Raw genomic sequence first — 16,807 nt, 5'->3', positions numbered from 1 at the left:
ACTTTCCCTTAACTATACAGTAATGATCTCCTAGCTGTTCACACATCTCTCTCAAACTGCTGCGAGCAGAAGCGTGGCAAGAACAGTGGAATGGTTTAGGACAAAGTAACAAGAACAGCTTAAATTCTTGCTGCATATGAATGCCAAGCTACAGCTACTATAGGAAGCCTTCCTCCATTTTGGTACCTTTGCTTTTACATTTTAGATTCAGTTTTGTACTGGATAAGAACCGTTGCCTCTTCAACACAAAGTGGTCTCAGTATGAAATATGAGAGAATGATGTTGTGCCAGTATGACAATATTTATAAGTGTGGCACTGAGCTTTGCAATTGCAATTTATAATGATGACTTCAGAACAAGTGTTCCCAACACACTGGAAAGGGAAAGCAGGGAGCAGAAAGCAGCACTGCCTACAGAGCGCTCCCAAGACTAAGCTGCAGAGCCCCGCTACGTAGAATGGCATCAAGTGTTGGCACAGAGGGTGAACGAAGACTAAGCCTGCCAAAAAGTTATACTCTAGCTTCATTTCTAAAACACTGATTTGACACTTCATTCAACATTAATTTTCCTTTGGAAAGAGGGAATACACCTGTTTCTCGCCCTGATTTAATAATGTTCCTTCTGGCTTCTCTGCATGATCCCTGACAAAACATTATGTGGTATGAAAGGAGGAAATAATTCTCTTGATGTACTTAAATACAAGCAATCTAGTCTCAAAAACTGTATAAATAGGTATCAGGATCTCTTTCTTGGCATTTTTAAAGCCTTTTAGTTTGATTAATAACTTAGAACACACCTAGAAGTCTCTGGCACTTTGCCAATTCAAGCAAATATGTACACTTCTCTTGATTAATTTAAAGAAATTCAGTTATGTTACTCAGTCTAGAGATCAAATTAAAGAAACAAATTCCACCTGACTGATTTTAATGAAGATTCCAATTTCAGTCAAAGTTAATAAGCAAGGATTAAGGCCATTTTAGCAGACTCAAGGTAGCAGGAGTACAAGTACCCGATACACAAGATCCATTTTACTGATACATGCATAGCCATGGCTTATGTTGTCTATTGGAGATTATACCTTTGAACAGATCCTGTTTCCTCAGATGGAAATATTTGGATAAAACCCACCCATATCAAACTCAATCAACACTTAACAGCTGCAAAATTATCAAGATACTACGGCACAAATAAGTACAGAAAAACATCTGATTCCACCTTCTCCCCTCACTGCCCACCCTAAGAGGATCCTGGAAAGATAACCATATTACCTTTTATTGGCAGATTTTTAGTTTACTGGAGAATCAAAATAGATCACTTTGGTGTTCTGGGATCAAAGAAGAGCTACTTAGTAGGGCTTGGTCTTTAAAAAAGGTATTCTTGATTTATACCTCACTATCTTTAAACAGAACAAGCAGAACACCACTGTTCTCGTTCATAACTAGAATAATTCTTAGAGGAGAAGTAATAGGAACTGCTACACTGCACTAAATGAGCTCTACCTAAAGGAAGTCCACCATTAGAAACTGCAGGAAAGTAAAGTCATATAAAGCAGATAGGCATGGGATGACCTGCTTTTTTTATTAGGTCTCAGTTGCAGACTGGCTTAAAATCTGAGAGAGCAGATTAAACATTGTTCTTAAAAGTCCATAGCAACTTCACATATTACTGGAATCTGCTCAGATGTTTTCATTTGTTAGATAGAACACCACATATGTTTCTCAATTCAACAAGTTCTAGGGCTATAGAATGAGCAGCAGCTCACTCATATCAATCAAGATTATTAGCATCTCAGTAACTTTTAAGGTCTTCTGTACCTCTTGATAAAAGTTAGTTTACCCTCTACCACCTCAGAGGAACTGATGCAAAGACAGAATTAAATTTTAGTATTTTGTAAAACAATTCTAAATTCTAAAAATTTCAAATAAATTCCAAAGAGTTAGAAGGATTTTGGAAGTCTGCCTGCTATTTTAAATTCACCCTGATTTCTTAGGATTTACCATTAGTCGAGTAATGGTTTAGATTGCAAAGCCAAGTTTCTGAATTTTAAAGTAGTGCTCTTTTCCAAGGATCTTAAGCCTGGATGATTAAACCAGCATTATATATTCTTTGGTGAACAGAAGAAAATCTTTGCACTTGGTTCTGATCAACTGTTTGAAGCAACCCAACTTAGGCACTGCGGCATCTAAAACCATGTAAAATTCTAGATCTGCATTCATTCTACCTGTTTTGTGTTCAAGGCACTCAAGGTTGACACTATTTATAATAGAAATCACCTTTTTTAGATGCTTTTTTCTTCCTGCTGTTCGAGGCTGAAAAGTCTTGGGTAAGATTCTTGATTCTGCTCCAAAACAGCACTAAAAAGTAATGTTCTAAACCACAATGCACACAAAATAAAAAAAAACACCTGCAAGGGGAATAAACCAGGCAAGTACCCTAAGCACTAGTCTGGAAGCAAATCCTTTTTGCTTTGTTTCCACATCTCTTGTTTTTCTGGGAGTACAATACATGGTCTCAGCTTCACAAGGATGGATAGAATGTGTTTTCTCTCCAAATACTCTACAGCCCAGTGGTAAGGGTGTTCTCCTGGTATGTTTATTTAATTTTGATTTGCTTCTTTTCAAGTTCTGGGTGCATTCCAACAACTACATTATTTGTGAACAGCCTCACCACTGAACTGAACTCTGGTCCTGATATGACTCATTTTGAGCTTCCCTAGGAGGTGGGACAAGCACTTTACTATCTCAAGCTAGATAGAAAAAAAAAAACAACCCAACCCTAAAGCTAGGAGATCATTATCCCCCAGAACAGGCATTTCCAAGTGGGCAGCTGGTTAGTCATTAAGGAAACTGAGGCTGGAGTCTCAAATTTTAAGGGATGTTAACAAATATAATCACATAAAAATCCTGTCCTAGATTAAAAACAAGTGTGCAATGAATCACAGGACTGTTAAGAAGTTAAAGAAGAAACAAACTATAGAATATTTACAAATCAAATATTCCTCTGGGAATTGCTATTTGAAGCATATTTAATATGTAGCAAAGTATGTTTAAGACAAATTACACTTTGGTATTTTTGGTTGCATAGAAATTATTTTGCCTTTAAAGAGAGTTCACTATCCAGACTAATGAACAAAAATGGAAGTTCCCATCAATGTTTTCCTCTAAATACACAGCACGCTGGCCATCACTATCATCCTCAAGCTATAGGCTTTCACACAACAATATGATGAGTTTTCAACAAATAAAAGTTTCTCAGTTTAAAGTTGCTTCATGAAGTAAAAATTACATATGGACAGGATATTTATACAGTAACAAATCATCATCTGTTCCATGCAAAAATATTTCTTTTATACACATAGGCACATCAGCAAAGGCATTTTTATAACATGCACATAAAATAAAGAGCTTACTTTAACCACATAATTGAACCTTCTGATGTCCTGAATTGCACTTGAAAAATCTAAGCGATTAAAAGCTTCTCCCAATGTGCAATAGCCATGTCTCTGAAAAGAAAAAACACACTATCAATGGAAAGAAGCAGAAAGAGAAAACTGAGCATGCTCCCCGAAAATATGATGTCTCTGGACTGAAAGTTATTTAATTTTGTGTAGAACAAATGAAACCAGACATGCTGTTCAGAACAAACATGTACATAGGCAAGGCCTTTTAAGTCATACTTATCATGCAATCTGGAACCACTGGTATTTGAGTGCCCTGGGAATCTACTCCACTCTTGAATGGCCATGATTCTGGCACTCTCTAATGGACATCACGCTCCCCACTTGCCTCAGCACAAGGAAGAACAAATGACCTCAACATCTAAAATATATTTTCCAGGTGCTAGAAGTTTACAGGTTTGGTTTGGGGTTTTTTTTGTACCAAGAGCAATTGCATTTTCTTTTGGCCCTTCCCCACAAGTATCTTAAAGTGAATATAGAAGTTTCAGGGCTGTTGTGAACTACTTAAGGTGGCAGTAGCAGCCCAAAATTACATGGGAACACATAAGCTGACTACATTTAGAACCACAAAGCCACATAAGAGCCCAGAACCAAATATAATGAGGCTAGAAAAAACCTTTCAACTGGTGAAAGAAAGACTTGCAGAGCAGTGCGCTAGTATTAGCCTGGAAAGAAGAAGGATAAATTATTTGAAATTCCTTCCTAGACAGACTTTCTTGGTAAATTATGTGATGGTGACAAGATGGCAGTACATGTGTAAATCATGTTTTTGATTTGCCTAAGCTGTTGCTGTGAATTTTTTGGTTCAAGTGTGCTTATTCCTGCTACTTTTTTAAACTTTTTACTCCAACCTTTTGAATTTATATGAAGAGTTATTTGAAAAGACTAGTGATTAATTTTAACCATCCCTGATTTGTTTTTATATAAAAAAATCGCAAACAAACCTGAAAGGTCAATGGTCAAATATTAGAAGGTGACCAAAATATTTTTTTCACTCTTTGAATGGACAAGAAACCCAAGTAAATACTCACACAACACTAGTATTTCTGCACAATCAGGGGCAAAAATAATCCCAACATAGGTTATGATGGACAGCAATGAGTGATTTTAGGTACTTTGTGGTTTGGCCTGAATGTAGTTTGGAAATTCAGCCTAACAACCTTATCATTCAAAAAACCATAATGACTAGTGACAGTCTGTCATCTCCCCTTCCTTCTTACACCAAATTTGAGATTGCACAAAGGGAAAGAGCACGCTTGAGACTTTTGCAGACCAATGTAAGTAACCTCATCTAGAAGACAGAGCAGAAAGAGGACTTTGAATCTGGTGAAAGGCAACACCCTTCAGATGTAGAAAGGTGGTCTTTGGATCACTGGTCTACAAGGCGAAGTCTTCCAGTGTGTCCTCTACATAAACTGTCTCCACAACACCATGCTCTTCCTGAGTACGAAGCTCTGTATGGTCTCTTTTAGCCCTTAAATGCAAAGCAAACTTCTGACTGCATGACTACAGTAATCACACCCCCCTTCTTCCCTCTCTCCTGGCTGCCATTACCATGTGGATGCAAAACATCCATACTGGTGTTCAAGTTCTACCCATCACAGATAACCATAGGAATCAACACAGGAATGAAACTCAGACTTCAGGACAGTCTATATAAAATGGACGTATTCTAACGCTTGGCTTTCCAAGAGTTCATTCCAAGATCTTTCATGTTTCTTTTATAGTTGCATGATACAGTTTATATCCTAAACTGAAAGTATCTGGTTTTCATTGAATATAAAGGTCCTCTTTGTAAACTGTGAACCAGAGTTTCACTTATGTTCAAATTTACACCACAATTCCAAAATATCAGGTAGTTGCCTGCAAGCACCTTCTTTGGAGACACTTATCTGGTTTTGCACTTTCTATTTTAGTTCAAAGATAGACAGTACAAAGACAGATGGGCACGGATAAGTAATGGAGAACTGTCTGTCCTTGCAAGTTGCCACATCTCTGCCACAGTGACCCATGTAAAAGTCACTTTTTGAGCTGCCTTTGCCTCACCACATGCAGATGTGCGATGTTGCCAGTGAAGAAAGAGTTAAATATAACCCCTAAGACAAACAGCACAAAAGCTTTTTTCAATATACTGTCTGTCAATTAAGAGCACAAAGCTCACAGGAATTGACACAGAGCATGCAGACTTACTTCCTTGGTGCTTTCTTTATGAACATAAATCCACTTTTCACGATAAAAACCTAAAATAAAATCAAAACATAAGGATTTGAGGCTTCTACATTAGTTAATGCCTTCTAGAAAGAAACTGAACAAAATAGACAATCTTTAATAAAATGCTTCATAAAAAAGGAGAAATGGCAGAACAGTTTGAATGAAGTTTTTAAAGGTCGGAAAGGATGACTAAAAATTTTTACAAGTTATGCTCTTCAAGAAAATAATGAAAGAGTTATGTAATTTTTTAAAAATCCACAACAGTGAATTACCTTCGGATCTTTGGAAAAAACCCAACAATAAATTAACAATACCATGGCTTCAATTAAGATATACCACTTTTGACACGAGACTTTGTTACCAGTACAGAACTAAACATAATTTAGAAGGCTACTCTATAGGTGAACAGCTATAACAACATTTTTCTGAAGCTACGTGAGTCTTCTAAAATAAATGAAAACACACAGCCTTACACTGTGAATCCGTGCTATTCCTAAAATGATCTTTCTTCCTCTTCTTGGCTGCAAACTCGCAGTCTTCTGTACCGTACATGTCTTTCTCATCATCCCCAGTTATGATCCTGAAATAAAAACATCTAATTAGAACAGCAGTTATTAAATATCTAAGATGCATACAGCTTACAATTTTCTGCATTAAAGTCTCCAGCTGAAAAAAACATCATATTCTTAATTAAGGTTCTCTATCTGATTGCCTATAGCAACATGTATCTTGAGAGAAGCTGTCGTATTCTTTTCTTCTCAGTGGGATTGAATTTTGTGTCAAAGTGATTAAATACACACAAGTATCTTTGTAACAGGTATCTTCTAAGTCATTACTGACATTTAAGAAGGACTGCTAAGGAGTGAATACCAGCTAGAAAACTGCAAAGCTCTCCAAAGCTCTGGTGTACAAAAATTCATTATTTGAAATGGACCAAACCTTGAAAAACTGCACACACGTAGAAGTCAGAGCAGAATTATTGCACATCCTTGCACAGGCAGAAAGACAGCAAAGAAAGACATCTCTTACTACTGTCATCTTTGGGGCAAAGGAATTCTTTTCACAAATGACTGAATCCCAACATTGTACAGGTGTAATGGTACTGCTTTGCCAATGATTTCTACAGCATCAAAAACCAAGTGGTCTGTCTCTGCCAGAGAGACTAAACTTTACCTATGTCTCTTCTGACAGTTCACTATTTAACCCAACAGTGGGGACTGTACCAAATAACTATGTATAAAGTACATACATAGTGTGAATATATAAAAAATATACATACAAGAAACTATTAAAATAGGTTTTTTGGATAAAATAAACTTTCTAAAATTCACATACACTTAAAAACTGCCCATCCTACAGGAAGCCTCCACAGTTTTATAAAATTTCCTTTCCATTTTTACAGATAACTGTAAGAACCAGCAACGCAGATAAGAATGGGTGTTCATTTTGCTGGCACTGAGATGGAAGATACCTCACACGAAAGCCACGGTCTTGCACAGATAACTGGACTGACGAAGGATATGCTGTAGTGAAGTTTAACTGTAGGACTATTTTATTTCCCCATTATTGTTCTTCGACAATGAAGTTGTGTACAAAACCCCTCACATTCGTTAGTATTTTTAATCTGAATTTGCCAGATGAAGCTATTTATCAATGTCAGTTTGAACTTCAAGTTTAAACAACTGAACACTGTAAGACACAAGTTTATTCAAAAATAACCGTATTTGGGCATTAGGTGGCACAAATTAAATTATTTTAGTTTATTGTTACTAGCTTACACAGTCAAAATTTTCAGGCTTGAAGCATTTGTTAGGGAGAATAACTGAACAACACTGTAAACCAGCTCTGGTTTTTTGATTGCTCTAATCAGTAAATGCTAGCACAGCTTAAAGATACACAAGCTGAGAAGACTCAGAAATATAAAGTTAGTTTCATCTTAGGTTTAGATCCTGAAAAAGAAAAGCTACTGTACCTTTCCATTCATAGAACTGAATCCAAGGTGAGGGCCCTAGTTCATGCCTTAGTGTTTTTAAAGCAGAAGATAATGACTCAACACTTCCAGTATTCTATGCAACACTATCAAATATCACATCTGGCCAAACAGCAAAAGAGTTCAGAAAGAAGAAACCACAAACAGGCAAAAGCAAAGTAACTGACAACAACAGAACATCAACACCAACAAGTTATTTGATTATGTAACATTCCAATCCATCAGGTTTGGGGGTTTTTCAGAGCTATCATAAAGGAAGTATCTTTTAAAGATCACTAAAAATTAATTTAATTATGTTATAACATATTGGCTGCAACGACATGTGATCTAAGTAGTTATTGCAGAAACTGAAGAGTTACTGCAGAATCAGAAAGAGAGCCCAAATCTCCCAGAATTTTACCATCCTAACAACAGACACAAGACAAGGGAGATATGTCCTGATACCCTGCAACATAATCCAGGCAGCACAGAAACTCACTCAACCTCATTGACCCAGTGCAAGCAATAGGGAGAGGATGGGAGGTCTCATTCCTGAAGGCCTGCTTGGAAGAGGATGGTTAATCTGTAAAGATCCTTCTTTTGTTTTTGGAGGGAAAGTGTCCCTAGAAAGCAATTTAGACTAGTAACATACCTGAAGGCATTTCCTGCTCCTAAATAACATACACTTCCTCAAGCATCAGATAAACGAGTAAAGCAGCTTAGACCAGTCAATAAATCACAGAATATGCAGAGCTGGAAGGGATTCACAAGGATCATCCAGCCCAACTCCTGGCCCTGCACAGGACCATTATCAAGAGTCACACCATGTGCCTGAGAGTATTGTCTGAGAGTATTCTTGAACTCTGTCAGGCTTGGTGCTGTGACCACTTCCCTGGGGAGCCTGTTCCAGTGTCCAACCACCCTCTGGGGGAAGAACTTTTGTCTAATATCCAACCCAAACCTCTCCTGACACAACTTCAGGCCATTCCCCTGGGTCCTGTCACTGGTCACCATAGGGAAGAGATCAGTGCCTGCCCCTCCTCTTCTTAGGAGGAAGCTGTAACTGCAATGAGGTCTCCCCTCAGTCTACTGCTCCTTCATTAGCTCAGTTAGTTAAAACTTGGTTGTAATAATGCCAAGGTCATGGGTTCAATCCCCTATGTGGGCCATTGACTTAAGAGTTGGACTTGATGATCCTTGAGGGTCCCTTTCAACTCAGAATAGTCTGTGATTCTGATTCCACATTAATTCCTCTTCTCCAGGCTGAACAGACCAAGTGCCCTCAGACAATCCTCATACAGCTTCCCCTCAAGGCCTTTCACCATCTTTGCTGCCCTCCTTTGGATACTCTCTAACATCTTAATATCTTTCTTATATTGTTATGTCACAAAACTGCACACAATATTGGAGGTGAGGCCACCCCAGTGCAGAGCAGAGCGGGACAATCCCCTTCCCTGCCAGGCTGGCAATGCTGTGCCTGATGCCCTCCCAGGACATGGTTGGCCCTCCTGGCTGCCAGGGCACTGCTGACTCATTTTCAACTTACTGTACACCAGGACCCCCAGGACCCTTTCCATGGCATTGATTTCCAGAGTCTCATTCCCCAGTCTGTACAAACATCCAGGGTTGCCCCATCCCAGCTGCAGAATCCAGCACCTCCCCTTCTAGAACCTCATACGGTTGGTGATTGCCCAGTCCCATGATTTGTCGAGGCCTTCCTGCCTTTGAGGGAGTCAACAGCTCCTCCCAGTTTTGTGTTGTCTGAAAACTTCCTTAGTATCCCTTCCAGTCCTGCATCCAAGTCATTTATGAAGATGTTGAAGGGCACAGGGCCCAAGATAGAGCCCTGTGGGACCCCACTAGTGACAGGTCACCAGTCTGATGTCACCCTATTCACTGTTACCCTCTGTGCTTGACCCATGAGTCAATTGCTCCCCCTCCACATGATGTGTTTATCCAGCTGTGTGCTGGACATTCTGTCCAGAAGGATCCTGTGAGAGACCGTATTGAAAGCTTTACTGAAATTCATAGAGATTACATCAACTGGCTTCCTTTGACCAGCCAGGTGAGTTACCTTGTCATAAAAGGAAATCAGGTTTGATAAGCAGGACTTTCCTTTCATGAAGCTGTGCTGGCTGTGACCAGTGACTGTATTGTTTTTCAGGCGTTTTTCAATACCTTCCAGAATAATCTTCTCCATAACTTTACCAGGCACTGAAGTGAGAATGACAGGCCTGTAGTTTTGGGATCCTCCTTCTTAGTCTTCTGGAAAATCGGGACATTTGCCAGCTTCCAGTCAGCTGGGACCTCTCCGGAAGGAATTGTGAAGATGAAAAGGGTTATTTTATACCCCTTTGTCTAACATTCAAATTTGCCTGTGACATTGCTGGAATTCATCATGTCTTTTTAGAGAAAAAACAAATTGGACTGTTACCTCTGAGGATCTTCTGATATGAGGCTTTATTTCCTCATGTTCTCTCCCACTTCTCATTGAGAGTTTTTCCCCACTTATCTGTAAACACCACCACCTTTCTTGACAAACCTTAAGTCTGAAAGCAAGGAATGAAAGCAAGGGTTCCACAGACATCAGAACAATGGGACAGAAACAGAGGCAGTTCTCCAGCAACTCCTAGCATTTCTTCCAGAAACCTGCAGAGCTGCTTGCTGAGTATTAAAGCTGCTCTACCATTCTAAAAGCAACCCCTGCCCACTTCAAACACCAATCTGAGATACAATAAACCAAATCAAGTGCTGCACGTGCCATATGGTGTAACAGAAGCCTTAATTAAATGTTTGTATCATAATACTGCACATGACACTTGAGAGCACCTGGAAGGATTTAAATACATACATAATACTGCCAATTTTCAGCTATTCTTACTTTCCTGACTTGATGACACACTTCTTAAAAAATTCTAAAGCTTTTAAAAGCAAAGTACCTGGTGTTCTTAGAACAATAATATTTTAGATAAAGCATGTAAGAACATCAGCTTTTTCAAAAAAGGTAATTTCATAGCAGTATTTAAATAAATTTTTGGGTATGACACTTAAAATTATGGAAAATGTGACAGGGCCACCTGAGCTCCAACTTTTCTTCCTCACCTCCTTGCTTCTTTTCACATGGTCCTCAAGTCACACAGTTACATACAGAGACACTGTAAGTGCTTTATAAGAGACTCAAAGCCACTTTCAGCTTGATAATGCATGGAAAATCCTGAGGTATGTGCCTGCACCAAATAATATTACAATGTATTTGTCAAAATATTTTACACTCCTCTGCTGCAATGTGAAGCCCTGCACGTGGCATAGGAGAACCCCAAGCTTGAGTACAGACTGGATAGGAAGCAGTTTTGCAGGAAAGGAGGCAGGAGTCTTGTGGAGAAGTAACTGAAAACAGGTCAGCAGTGTGCCCTTGTGTTGTATTAAGCCAACTGCACCCTGGTTCAAGTTAACAGAAGTGTATCCTGCAGACTGAAAGAAGTAATCTTTGTTTGGCATGAGAAACTGCAGCTGGAGTACTGTGTCTAGTTTGGGGCTCCCCAGTACAACAAGAACATTTGTCATACTGGAATAAGTCCAGTGGGAAGTTACCAAGTTACTGGAGTACATGATCCATGAGGCTAAGAGATGTGACCTTGTTGAGTGTTAAGAGCTGGTGGTGGAGGGAGATCTGACTGCAGTTGATTTCTAATATCAGGGTATAAATAAAATAGAGCTAGACTGTAGGGTTAAGGGAAGTGGGCAGTATTAAGTCAAGTGGTAATAGACACCATCTGTGATAAGAGAAATTCTTACTAGACTGAGAAGGGGCAAGGAGGGAGGACACAAAGATCATTTCTTTCATAAAATATTAATTAAAGCAACCTACAAGATGTAACTATTTAGCAACTGTGAAAATAGCTTCAAAAATAAATTAGATTTCCTTTAATTTGCCAAGTAGGTTATTAAAGATACGAAATAGGAAACAAAATACTTTTTTCAAAGGTATTTAAAGTAACTTTTATGTTGGAGGCTTACTGAACATTCCTCCAGTGTTTTGTACCCACAGTGGCCAGACTGTGAGGAAAAAGAAGCCCACATAAGATCAGTGACAGATGAACACAAAAGGTATGAATAAAAGAGTAGGTCAAGATAAGCTTAATAATAATTTGTCACTGCTCTAGAAACTCCCTTGAGGATTATCTCACAAATTTAGAAAACACAGGGGTATGACTGACTACAGCAAGCTCTAGCTTGTCAGTAAATTCCCACTAAATCAGATCATTTATCACATCATTTACTGGACTAACAACAATACACTGAATGTTCACTTTCCTCATTATGAGGACATTACGCTGGAATTTTTGACCAAGAATTCTATACCTGAGAATTACCTCTTTAGGGAGAAACTATGTAGAAATTTTTTTTTGACAAAGCTATTTATATCACACCAATTTGTGGGCATTTGCCACAAGTATTACTTTATTTATCTAATCTCTTTCTCACCTGTTTTACTGGAGCCCATACAGTCTTATATTGTGTAAGAGAATGAGCATTAAGTTACCTCTGATTGTGTATTTAGAGGAAAGGCATTATATGACTGCCATAAACACAACTAATCCAACATCCACTCAGCAGAAAGTCTCTATTCACTTCCTGGTAACAATTCAATATGCCTGTTGTACTTGCAAGTTATAAGTATCACTTTTATCTTTAAATAATAACAGACAGGCTTTTTTGTTTTGGTTTGGGGTTTCTTGCTGGGGTTTTTTTTGTTGTTATTATTGTGGGGTATTTTAGTTTTGCTTGTTTGGTTTGGTTTGGCTTGGGTTTTTTTACATATTTTTTATTTTATTACTTCTAAAGACATACAACCTAAGAAGGAATCTGGCTGCCTAAAATAAGCAAGAGAGGGAGAAGGGACAAAAGAGACAATCTCCATAAGAGTCTACTGTCTGCTTAACTAAACAAAATACACTGGCTGCAATTGTTTATAGACAATATCAGCTACCATGCAGTCTGAATGGAAATTAAGACAATCTTTGTCTTCCCACTTGCCATTAACTCCTGCAGAATCACTTTTTTTTTTCAACTTACACAGTGTGGCTGATATCATTCAGCTGATTATTCCCATCCTCAAGTGCAGGACTAAAGGATTCACATCGTTTCCATCCATCTTCTGTTTTAACCCATCTCCATCCAGGGGATCTCCAGTCTTGGCCCAAAAATGGCATGGTTTCTGTATAAGCAGCAAGAAGAGATTCTTTATGTAGTATTTATTAATAAAAGTTGCAAAACTTCTTGCCATTACTTCAGTTTTCTCTTGAACCTTAAAACATTACCTTGATGAAAATTCTCTGTAGAGCATCCTTTTAAGAAATAGATTCAGTGATTTAAGTACATTTTTATTCTCTAATCTCATTCTTTTTGGTTTTCAGCATTAGTTAGATCAAGATAGGTTTCTTAGTTCTTTAGAGAAAAAGAATCACAGTAGTCCAGGAAAGGAATGATTACAAAAGAAGCAAAATTGTATCCTGTGTCATCTGGTCTGCCATGATCAAACAGATTACTGATATTTATACATGACTAATACATGGTTGTTAAAGAGACTGACAACCCACAAAAATCAATGTTGCTCCTTTTACTTTTTCTAAAGCTTATAAACACTGAATTTGTGCTAGACTACATAGTAGTGATGTTTCAGCAAGGGAATTTTCATTTTCCCAAACATTTCTGCAGTTGTTGTTCAAGGTCACCTCCCATGCCAGGCTATCACCCAGATACCAGGACAAAAACAGACCACAACACAAGGTCCATTGTGACCATATCTCTCAAAATTCCCACAAACAGATGCCAAGCCGTCACAGGTGTATCATTCTGCTGTTTTCCAAAAGCGAGATCCACTTCTGGCACATTAAGAATGTAAACAAAGAAGGTTTCTACACTTTGAAGACTATGACCTTGCCAGCTTTTGTTCTCTTCTTCCCATTCATCACACAAACATGTTGCTCCTTAGTTTAACAAGGGATTCCACATGCAGGCTACAGAAGGAAGATAACATTATCATATTTGAAACACATGATAGTATATAACACCAACACCTTTGGTCCTAAGAAGTCTGCATTTTCTAATACTTTTCCAACTTGAAAAAAAATTAGGCTACATCAGTCAAGCATCACTATGAATTTATTCATCCATTTACACTCTTAAACAGCATCTGCCTGATATTTTAGTTAGAACAGGAGAGATCACAGACAAATATAAAGCCAGAAGAAATACAAATTGAGTTAGCCAATTGAGTTTTTCTTTAATTAAAACTCTATACACCACACAAAACAGAACGCACTGTCTAGGCCTCAGCACTAACTGAAATCTCCTTCCCCTGCACCTAACGAGAACCCTTTCCAAAATTTACCATGTCCTTTCCCCCAAACTCTCACCACAAATTCTACTGATGCCTATCTGCTTTTCCAATCCTTGTATTGCTTCCAAGGTGTAGTATGAACCTCAACACACATTTTTCCCCTAAATTGTTTAGAACTCCCCTCACATTGATGGAAATGTCTTTATTACAGAACGGTTTGAGCTGAAACGGACCTTAAACATCACCTAGTTTCAACCCCACCTGCCATGGGTAAAGACAACTTCCACTAAACCAGGTTGCTCAAAGCCCCGTCCACCTTAGGCTTGAACACTGCCAGGGATAGGATACCACCATTTCTGTGGGCAAGCTGTACCAGTGACTCATCATTCTCAGAGTAAAGAATTTCTTACTAAAACCCAATCTAAACTTACCCTTTTTCAGTTTGATGACATTCCCCCTTGTACAAGTGCCTCTCCAGCTTTCTCGTAGCCCTTGCTGTAAGTACTGGAAGCCTGCTCTAAAGGTCTCCCTAGGGCCTTCTCTTCTCCTGGCTGAACAAACCCACCTCTCTCAGCCTGTCTTCATGGCAGAGGTGCTCCAGCCCTCTGATCATCTTCATGGCTCTCCCCGAGACTCACTCTAACAGGTCAACATCCTTCTTATGTTGAGGATCCCACAGCTGAACGCGACACTGCAGGTGGAGTATCAGGGGAGCAGAGTAGAAGTGCAGAATCACCTTCCCCGGACCTGCTGGCCACACTTCTTTTGATGCAGCCCAGAACACATTTGGCTTTCTGGCCTGCCAACACACATTGCAGGCTCATATTGACCTTCCTGTCAATCAACACCCCTGAGTCCTTCTGCTCTGGGCTGTTCTCAATTCACTCTCCACCCATCCTGTATTTGTGCTTAGGAGTGCCACATCCAGGTGCAGGACGTTGCACTTTGCCTTGCTGAACTTCATGAGGTTCACACAGGCCCACCTCTGTCCTGTCAAGGTCCCTCTGGATGGCATCCCTTCCCTCCAGCATGTCAGCTGCACCAGATTTGGTGTCAAGCCCTAATGTGCTGATAGTGCACTCCATCCCACTGTCCATGTCCCTGACAAGGTGTTAAACAGTGCCAGTCCCAATACCAACCTCTGAGGAACATCACTTTTCACTGGTCTTGGATATCGAGACATTGACTGCAACAATTTGAGCGTGACCATCCAGCCAGTTCCTTCTCTACCAAGTAGTCCATCCATCAAATCCATGTCTCTCCAGTTTAGAGACAAGAAAGTTGTGCAGGGCAGTGCCAAATGCCTTCCACAAGTTCCAACAGATGACTCAGTTGCTCTTCCCTCATCTACCAATGGTGTGACTCCACCGTAGAAGGCCACCAAGTGTGTCAGGCATGATTTTCCCTTAGCAAAGCCATGGTGGTTCCCATGCTCCCACACTCCTATTGAGTTCGAAGCACCCCACTCCTCCAGGGAGGCTCCACACTGTCCCTCGCCCCAGGCCCATCTACCCATCCTGACTCTTAACAGCTTCCCCAAGCTCCCTCAGCCACACACGCCTCTAAGAGCCAGTACCCAACCCCTCAAGCCACGGCTGCCCACGCTCACCCCCAAAGCTACGGCCGGCGGGACTCCCACACACCCGCCGCACTCCCTCCCAGTGAGGCTCCCCTCACGGTTTCCCCGCGCACTCACCCCCGGCAGCGCCGCTGCCGCTCTCGGTCCTGGTCCCGCTCCCGCCCGGCACTCGGACCGGCCTGGCGCTGTTGCCGGAAGTACCATGGGCCGCGCTGGCCACGCCCCCGCCGCGCTGATTGGCCCCCGCCCGCCGCGCTTGTTGCTACCCTGCAGCGCGCACCGCCATTGGCGGAGCGGGGCGGGACCGGCCCCGCCCGGCGCGGGCGCGCGCCACACGTGACAGCGGGCGCGGGGCGCACGTGCCAGTGTTTTGGTCGGCGGGGGGCGGGGCGGCGCGTGCCCGGGGTGACCCCCCGGGGTAACCCAGAGTGACACCCCCCCCCCCCCCGGTGTGACCCCACCCCAGTGTGACCCCCCGGGGTAACCCAGAGTGACAACCCCCCCCGGTGTGACCCTACCCCGGTGAGACCCAGACTGACCCCACCACCGGAATGACCCCCCCGGGGTGAGCCGGTGTGACCCCACCCCCGGAGTGACCCCCCGGGGTAACCCAGAGTGACAACCCCCCCCGGTGTGACCCCACCCCAGTGTGACCCAGAGTGACCCCACCACCGGAATGACCCCCCCGGGGTGAGCCGGTGTGACCCCACCCCCGGAGTGACCCCCCGGGGTGACCCAGAGTGATCCCACCCTGGTGTGACCCCCACCTCACTGTGACCGAGAGTGACCCCACCCCGGTGTGACCTCACCCCGGTGTGACCACACCCCGGTGTGACCCAGAGTGACCCCATCCCCGGGGTGACCCCACCCCCCGGGTGACCCCCCCCCGGGGTGACCCAGAATGACCCCCACGCCAGTGTGAACCCCCCGGTGTGACCCAGTGTGACCCACCCCAGTGTGACCGCACCCCAGTGTGACCCCCACCACAGTGTGACCCCCCTGGTGTGACCCAGATTGACCCCCAGCCCAGCATGATCCCCCCCCCGTTCTGTGACTCCCAGCCCAGTGTGACTCCCCCTCCGTGTGACCCAGTAACCCCATCCCAGTGTAACCCCACCTGGTGTGACCCCACCTGGTGTGACCCCACCTGGTGCGACCCCACCCCCTTGTGACCCCCGCTATGACCTGGTGTGCAGCTGTGTGACCCCCCACCCCTCCTGGTGTGACCCAGTGTGATCCCCACCCCAG

The 16,807-nt window shown here is 41.8% G+C and overlaps 1 protein-coding gene across 3 annotated transcripts in view; it reads right to left on the bottom strand.

Annotated features, from left to right (window-relative positions):
* FBXO25 (F-box protein 25) overlaps positions 1 to 15,760 on the bottom strand; it is a 30,049-nt gene extending 14,289 nt beyond the window's left edge. For all 3 annotated transcript variants that reach the window (XR_011697107.1, XM_071548422.1, XM_071548423.1), the window contains exons 1-5: positions 15,677 to 15,760; positions 12,714 to 12,855; positions 6,142 to 6,248; positions 5,648 to 5,697; positions 3,410 to 3,502 (exon numbers count right to left, since the gene is read on the bottom strand). Coding sequence is in view for 2 of the 3 variants with exons in the window: in XM_071548422.1 (XP_071404523.1) it covers positions 3,410 to 3,502; positions 5,648 to 5,697; positions 6,142 to 6,248; positions 12,714 to 12,850 (387 nt within the window). In the remaining variant the exon portion in view is untranslated. The remainder of the gene's footprint in view (positions 1 to 3,409; positions 3,503 to 5,647; positions 5,698 to 6,141; positions 6,249 to 12,713; positions 12,856 to 15,676) is intronic.
* Positions 15,761 to 16,807: the final 1,047 nt, after the last annotated feature.

The sequence above is a fragment of the Pithys albifrons genome, chromosome 2 (assembly GCF_047495875.1).
Source record: "Pithys albifrons albifrons isolate INPA30051 chromosome 2, PitAlb_v1, whole genome shotgun sequence".
Taxonomy (NCBI): Eukaryota; Metazoa; Chordata; class Aves; order Passeriformes; family Thamnophilidae; genus Pithys; species Pithys albifrons.
Note: the sequence above shows the minus strand (reverse complement) of the source record. Positions and strands in the feature narration are given on the sequence as shown.